This window comes from Haliotis rufescens, unplaced genomic scaffold (assembly GCF_023055435.1).
Source record: "Haliotis rufescens isolate VD_foot unplaced genomic scaffold, xgHalRufe1.0.p SCAF_9, whole genome shotgun sequence".
Taxonomy (NCBI): Eukaryota; Metazoa; Mollusca; class Gastropoda; order Lepetellida; family Haliotidae; genus Haliotis; species Haliotis rufescens.
In genome coordinates, this window is record NW_025964383.1 from 36,709,372 (window position 1) to 36,718,098 (window position 8,727).

General features: G+C 41.7%; 1 protein-coding gene across 1 annotated transcript in view; it reads right to left on the reverse strand.

Moving 5' to 3' along the window:
* Nucleotides 1-8,361, reverse strand: part of LOC124139577 — a 73,686-nt gene extending 65,325 nt beyond the window's left edge. The window contains exons 1-4 of the mRNA XM_048390408.1: nt 8,215-8,361; nt 7,651-7,716; nt 6,855-6,926; nt 6,398-6,736 (exon numbers count right to left, since the gene is read on the reverse strand). Of these exons, the coding sequence (XP_048246365.1) occupies nt 6,398-6,716 (319 nt within the window). The 5' untranslated portion in view covers nt 6,717-6,736; nt 6,855-6,926; nt 7,651-7,716; nt 8,215-8,361. The remainder of the gene's footprint in view (nt 1-6,397; nt 6,737-6,854; nt 6,927-7,650; nt 7,717-8,214) is intronic.
* Between the last annotated feature and the right edge of the window lie 366 nt (nt 8,362-8,727).

Below are 8,727 nucleotides of genomic sequence, written 5' to 3' on the forward strand. Positions count from 1 at the left end.
GGTAATACAGCTTAATGTGTTGAGGTTACACGAACGTCGTGGGAGGCACAGTTTAATGTGTTCTGACTACACGACCCTTGTGGGTAATACAGTTTAATGTATTCAGGCCACCCGACCCTTGTGGGTAGGTTCTATAGAACTAATGTTGCCAAGCAACTCACAACTACATAAATATGGTGTATTAAGTGTTCTTATGGTAACAAAAGCAAGCAGTTTAATATTTTAAATACATATCAGCACCTCGAACACACATTTTCTGACACTGTGTCTTGCCTACAAGATCCTTGAGGGTAGTACAGTTGAATGTATTCAGGCTACCCGACCCTTGTGGGCAGTACAGCTTAATCTGTTCAGGCTACACGAGTCTCATGGGTAGTACAGCTTAATGTGTTAAGGCTACACGAGCCTCGTGTATAGTACAGCTTATCGGGTTCACACTACACGACCCTTGTGGGTAATACAGGTTAATGTGTTAAGGCTACACGAGCCTCGTGGGTAGAACAGCTTAATGTGTTCTGACTACACGACCCTTGTGGGTAATACAGCGTATATGGTTCACACTGCACGACCCTTGTGGGTAGTACAGCTTATAGGGTTCACACTACACGACCATTGTGGGTAGTACAGCTTAATGTGTTAAGACTACAAGACCCTTGTAGGCAGTACAGCTTGATGTGTTCAGGCTACACGAGCCTTGTGTTTAATCAGCTTAATGTGTTAAGGCTACACAAGCCTCGTGGGTAGTACAGCTTAATGTATTCTGACTACACGACCCTTGTGGGTAGTACAGTTTAATTTGTTCTGACTACACAACCCTTGTGGGTAGCACAGCTTTCTGTGTTCTGACTACAAAACCCTTGTCGGTAGTACAGCTTAATTTGTTCTGATTACAAAAACCCTTGTGGGTAGTACAGCCTAATGTCTTCAGGCTACAAGACCCTTGTGGGGAGTACAGCTTAATGTGTTCTGATTACAAAAACCCTTGTGGGTAGTACAGCCTAATGTCTTCAGGCTACACGACCCTTGTGGGTATTACAGCTTAATGTGTTCAGGCTACACGACCCTTGTAGGTAGTGGGTAGCACAGCTTTCTGTGTTATGACTACAAGACCCTTGTCGGTAGTACAGCTTAATGTGTTCTGACTACACGACCATTGCTGGTAGTACAGCTTAATGTGTTGCGGCTACACGAGCCTCGTTGGTAGTACAGCTTATAGTGTTCTGACTACAAGACCCTTGTGGGTAGTACAGCTTATAGTGTTCTGACTACAAGACCCTTGTGGGTAGTACAGCTTAATGTGTTCTGATTACAAAAACCCTTGTGGGTAGTACAGCCTAATGTCTTCAGGCTACACGACTCTTGTGGGTAGTACAGGTTAATGTGTTCAGGCTACAAGACCCTTTTGGGTATAACAGCTTAATGTGTTCAGGCTACACGACCCTTGTGGGTAGTACAGCTTAATGTGTTCAGACTAGACGACCCTTGTGGGTAATACAGCTTAATGTGTTCAGACTAGACGAGCCTTGTGGGTAGTACAGTTTAATGTGTTCAGACAACACGACCCTTGTGGGTTGTACAGCTTTATGTGTTCAGACCATACGACCCTTGTGGGTTGTACAGCTTAATGTGTTTAGACCATACGACCCTTGTGGGTAGTACAGCTCAATGTGTTCACACTACGGGACCCTGTTGGTAAGTACAATTTAATGCGTTAACACTACACGACCCTTGTGGGTTGTACAGCTGAATGAATTCAGACTACACGACCCTTGTGTTTAGTACAGCTTAATGTGTTAGGGCTACATGAGCCTCGTGGGTAGTACAGCTTAATGTATTCTGACTACACGGCCCTTTAGGGTAGTACAGTTTAATTTGTTCTGACTACACAACCCTTGTGGGTAGCAGAGCTTTCTGTGTTCTGACTACAAGACCCTTGTCGGTAGTACAGCTTAATTTGTTCTGATTACAAAAACCCTTGTGGGGAGTACAGCCTAATGTCTTCAGGCTACACGACCCCTGTGGGTATTACAGCTTAATGTGTTCATGAGCTACACGAGTCTCATGGGTAGTACAGCTTAATGTGTTAAGGCTACACGAGCCTCGTGTATAGTACAGCTTATAGGGTTCAAACTACACGACCCTTGTGGGTAATACAGGTTATTGTGTTAAGGCTACACGAGCCTCGTGGGTAGAACAGCTTAATGCGTTCTGACTACACGACCCTTGTGGGTAATACAGCTTAATGTGATCAGGCTACAAGACCCTTGTGGGGAGTACAGCTTAATGTGTTCTGATTACAAAAACCCTTGTGGGTAGTACAGCCTAATGTCTTCAGGCTACACGACTTTTGTGGGTATTACAGCTTAATGTGTTCAGGCTACACGACCCTTGTGGGTAGTAAAGCTAATAGGTATCACACTACACAACCCTTATGGGTAGCACAGCTTTCTGTGTTATGACTACAAGACCCTTGTGGGTAGTACAGCTCCACTTGTTCTGACTACACGATTATTGCTGGTAGTACAGCTTAATGTGTTGCGGCTACACGAGCCTCGTGGGTAGTACAGCTTATAGTGTTCTGACTACAAGACCCTTGCGGGTAGTACAGCTTAATGTGTTCAGGCTACAAGACCCTTTTTGGTAGTACAGCTTAATGTGTTCTGATTACAAAAACCCTTGGCGGTAGTACAGCTTAATTTGTTCTGACTACACGACCATTGTGGGAAATACAGCTTAATGTGTTGAGGCTACACGAGCCGCGTGGGTAGTACAGCTTATAGTGTTCTGACTACACGAGTCTTGTGGGTAGTACAGTTTAATTTGCTCTGACTACACGACCAGTCTAGGTAGTACAGTTTATAGGGTTCACACTACACGACCCTCGTGGGCAGTACATTTTAAAATGTTCTGACTACAAGGCCCTTGTGGGTACTACAGTTTAATGTATTCAGGCTACACGACCCTTGTGGGTATGACAGCTTTATGTGTTCTGACAAAAAGACCCTTGTAGGTAGTACAGCTAAGAGGGTTCACACTACACAACCCTTGTGGGTAGTACAGCTTTCTGTGTTCTGACTACAAGACCCTTGTCGGTAGTACAGCTTAAAGTGTTCTGACTACAAGGCCCTCGTGGGTAGTACAGCTTAAAGTGTTCTGACTACACGTGTCTTGTGGGTAGTACAGTTTAATTTGCTCTGACTACACGACCAGTCTGGGTAGTACAGTTTATAGGGTTCACACTACACAACCCTTGTGGGTAGTACATCTTAAAGTGTTCTGACTACAAGGCCCTTGTTGGTAGTACAGCTTAATGTGTTCAGGCTACACGACCCTTGTGGGTAGTACAGATTAATGTGTTAAGGTTACACGAGCCTCGTGGGTAGTACAGCTTATAGGGTACACACTACATGACCCTTGTGGGTAGTGCGGCTGATGGTGTTCACACTACACGACCTTTGTGGGTAATACAGTTTAGTGTGTTCAGGCTACACGATCCTTGTGGGTATTACAGCTTTATGTGTTCTGACAAAAAGACCCTAGTAGGACCCATTGTGGTTAGTACAGTTTAATGTATTCAGACTACAAGACCCTTGTGGGAAGTACAGGTTAATGTATTCTGCCTACAAGACCCTTATGGGTAGTACAGTTTGATGTGTTAAGGCTACACGAGCCTCGTGGGTGGGTAGCACAGTTTAATGTATTCAGACTACAAACCCCTTGTGGGTAGTACAGTTTAATGTGTTCACACTACATGACCCTTGTGGGTAGTACAGTTTAATGCATTCAGGCTACACGACCCTTGTGGGTAACACAGTTTAGTGTGTTCAGGCTACACGACCATTGGGGGTATTACAGCTTTATGTGTTCTGGCAAGAAGACCCTTGTGGGTAGTACAGTTTCATGTGTTAAGGCAACACGAGCCTCGTGGGTAGCACAGTTTAATGTATTCAGACTACAAGACCCTTGTGGGTAGTACAGTTTAATTTATTAAGACTACAAAACCATTGTGGTTAGTACAGTTTAATGTATTCAGACTACAAGTACAGCTTATAGTCTTCACACTACATGACCCTTGTGGGTAATACAGCTTAATGTGTTGAGGTTACACGAACGTCGTGGGAGGCACAGTTTAATGTGTTCTGACTACACGACCCTTGTGGGTAATACAGTTTAATGTATTCAGGCCACCCGACCCTTGTGGGTAGGTTCTATAGAACTAATGTTGCCAAGCAACTCACAACTACATAAATATGGTGTATTAAGTGTTCTTATGGTAACAAAAGCAAGCAGTTTAATATTTTAAATACATATCAGCACCTCGAACACACATTTTCTGACACTGTGTCTTGCCTACAAGATCCTTGAGGGTAGTACAGTTGAATGTATTCAGGCTACCCGACCCTTGTGGGCAGTACAGCTTAATCTGTTCAGGCTACACGAGTCTCATGGGTAGTACAGCTTAATGTGTTAAGGCTACACGAGCCTCGTGTATAGTACAGCTTATCGGGTTCACACTACACGACCCTTGTGGGTAATACAGGTTAATGTGTTAAGGCTACACGAGCCTCGTGGGTAGAACAGCTTAATGTGTTCTGACTACACGACCCTTGTGGGTAATACAGCGTATATGGTTCACACTGCACGACCCTTGTGGGTAGTACAGCTTATAGGGTTCACACTACACGACCATTGTGGGTAGTACAGCTTAATGTGTTAAGACTACAAGACCCTTGTAGGCAGTACAGCTTGATGTGTTCAGGCTACACGAGCCTTGTGTTTAATCAGCTTAACGTGTTAAGGCTACACGAGCCTCGTGGGTAGTACAGCTTAATGTATTCTGACTACACGACCCTTGTGGGTAGTACAGTTTAATTTGTTCTGACTACACAACCCTTGTGGGTAGCACAGCTTTCTGTGTTCTGACTACAAAACCCTTGTCGGTAGTACAGCTTAATTTGTTCTGATTACAAAAACCCTTGTGGGTAGTACAGCCTAATGTCTTCAGGCTACAAGACCCTTGTGGGGAGTACAGCTTAATGTGTTCTGATTACAAAAACCCTTGTGGGTAGTACAGCCTAATGTCTTCAGGCTACACGACCCTTGTGGGTATTACAGCTTAATGTGTTCAGGCTACACGACCCTTGTAGGTAGTGGGTAGCACAGCTTTCTGTGTTATGACTACAAGACCCTTGTCGGTAGTACAGCTTAATGTGTTCTGACTACACGACCATTGCTGGTAGTACAGCTTAATGTGTTGCGGCTACACGAGCCTCGTGGGTAGTACAGCTTATAGTGTTCTGACTACAAGACCCTTGTGGGTAGTACAGCTTATAGTGTTCTGACTACAAGACCCTTGTGGGTAGTACAGCTTAATGTGTTCTGATTACAAAAACCCTTGTGGGTAGTACAGCCTAATGTCTTCAGGCTACACGACTCTTGTGGGTAGTACAGGTTAATGTGTTCAGGCTACAAGACCCTTTTGGGTATAACAGCTTAATGTGTTCAGGCTACACGACCCTTGTGGGTAGTACAGCTTAATGTGTTCAGACTAGACGACCCTTGTGGGTAATACAGCTTAATGTGTTCAGACTAGACGAGCCTTGTGGGTAGTACAGTTTAATGTGTTCAGACAACACGACCCTTGTGGGTTGTACAGCTTTATGTGTTCAGACCATACGACCCTTGTGGGTTGTACAGCTTAATGTGTTTAGACCATACGACCCTTGTGGGTAGTACAGCTCAATGTGTTCACACTACGGGACCCTGTTGGTAAGTACAATTTAATGCGTTAACACTACACGACCCTTGTGGGTTGTACAGCTGAATGAATTCAGACTACACGACCCTTGTGGGTAGTACAGCTGAATGTACGATCGTTGTGGGTAGGTGCTCTCACACTGACGTTGCCAAGCAACTAGCAACTTCGCCTGATGTAACAAGACACTTGCTCAACAGGTACTCTACAGATATTCATATAACTATCTGGACAGTCAGGAATAAATACCGATGTCTCTTCTATTTGTTTGTTTTACGTCTGATAAAAGTTAAAGTTGGCACATATAAGTAATTACAAGTTTGTTTGAAAGCGTAAAGTTAGTGTTAAATCACACAAGCTGTTGCTAACATACTCAAGCTGTTTAATTGTCTATAGAAACATCAGCAACCCCAACAAACATGCTCATCGCTGTGAAAGAGTATGTCCTGCCTCGGGTATTTCCGTTTGTCGTATTAACCGGACCATCAATTACTTATGTAGTTTGAATATTTGAAAAAAGGCAAACTAGATTCAATAAATATGATATTAAATTTCATTGGACTATTTTGTTCAGACTATAACAGTTTTATGTCTATGATCCTTTCTTGCAGAACGAATAGTAAACACTTCAAATACACTTACCTAACTTGTGACCAGAGGGTTGACACAACTTCACCTGCATCCAAATATCTGTCAGTTCCGCATCAAAATTACGGAGAAAGTGTAGAATTTGTTCTTTCACCTGCTTGTGTTTGATTATCATTTTCAAAGCATCTCCCCTCGACTTGTGTGCAAAGTGAAATATCAGACATCCTTGTGTTATTTCTTGGAGTGTAGCATCGTAACATTCTTCCATCTCGTCCTTAAAGAAGGTAAAATCTTTGATGCGTAGTTGAAACAGTTTAGATACAACTCGTTTCAGCATACCTGTGATGCTCCACTCGCTTGCTGTCACAAACATACAGTTATTGTATGTATTACCTTCAAAGAAAAAAACTGTCTTTAATTATGTGTAAAGCATTATGCCTTGCCTAAAATTTTAGACAAACAGTGATTTAATTTTGTAGCATTTATTTTTGTAGAAGGTATATACGTCTACCTTTGTGTAGTCCGGTTATGTTTGAATGTGTGACCTTGGAGCTGCCTTGTAGTCCTGTTATAGATCTACTGACTGTAAATAAACGAAAAACTTATTTGTATCCGAAAAATAAATTATTGGACACCAGAGAGACAGAGACACATGTATCCAAGCAGGGAGAAATAGAACACCAACAGTCACACACACATTTCAGATGGTTCAGCTGTCGGACGTTCACCAACAAAGCTATAATTTATTAAATATAATTATCCCTGTGGATGCCTCCTTCTTGCCTAAATGTCCTATCCACAAATTCACCGCAGATGTCATTTATGAAGAAGAGCAGCAATTCACATATTGTTTACTCAGAAAACTTCAGATGGCAATTGCTTTCATTTTTGACAAATTGTAAAGCACCTGTGAAAAATGGAGATGTAACTACATAGAACTTGAAATGACATAAATCATGGGAGTGTGCTAGGCTATACAAAAAGTGATCAAACAACACTAAAAAGTAGATATACACACATGGGCAACGATATGTATGGTCCGATTTTTATGACAAACATTAATCTCATATCATTGTTACATTGTGTTCCCTTCTATAACACAACAGGCAAGTTATTTACGTTAGTTACTAGTGTGTTACTAGTAGGGGCCTCAAATCAAGTGTGTCAATTTTATCAATTACACTTGATGAGTGAGTTAAAATTGAACGTCGCATCGGCATTTAATTCAGCCATATAGCGATACACATGATAAGAGCAGTAGGTATTATAAGCTAGGTCGATATAAAGGTGCTTTTTTTCATAAATACTTGATGATTTAGAAGCATCGGCTCCAAATTGAGGTACTTCTTTGTGCTTTTCCTCCAGTTGACTTCCTGAAATTAAAAATAAATGGTTAATTTGGATACTTTCAGTGACTATTTAAGTGTTAAAGTAAATGACACACCTCTAAATATAAAACGTCTTCGCCAGGGAAAAACCAGTCTCGAGTATCCGCTGAAACAGATTCCTTGGATATAAAAGGCAACACAGTGGTGAAAATTGAGTAAGGGATAATGTAAACATGTGGAATTGAATCCACGTTTAGCAAAGACCAGCACCCCTAATTTAAGGCCACGGGACACCATTCTATCAGCATACAACAAAATTATAAATTGGATAACTCATCATAAAGGTTATACTTCCTTGAGCATTTACACATAATATTATATTTTTTGAAGAAGTAATATCTTCAATATGGAATACCATGTTGAAAGGATTAAGTACACCATGACCTGGAAGGAATTCGATAGGCAGTTACCACAATACGATGCCACTAAAATACACTTCAGTCTTTAGGTTAATGATTCGTCTTTACGTGTAAGGTGACATACCTGTGACATTTTTACGTTCTGTTGCTGCTCCATCTATCAGTCTTCTTGGCTGCACTTTTACATCCGTCTTGATAAATTCAACTTTTGAATCAATCTCCTTCAGAAACTTTTCAATGGTGTGATTTACCACAGTAAATGTATTAGCCTTCTCGAAAGCGTATCCACGTGTTTCATGACCAAAGATTAACATCAAACTTGAGCTGTCTAAAGTCACCAAGTTGACATTAGCACACTTCAACTCGCATACATGGTCATAGAGGTTTTCAGACATCTGCAGGTAGCATTTCCCTGGTTCAGTGTGACAGTCCCATTGTGTCTCAAACAGCCATGAAGGGTTGTCATTGAAATCTACCCTTAGTAATCGTCCATTATCTCCAGTTATGTAGAATACAGCTGTGGATAGACAGCATACATGTTCATGTACAACTATGCAATACAGACGTTTCAAGATAATGTAAATATTCAATTAGAAAATATGTACGTAACATTTATATTATCTATTATTAGCAGAAT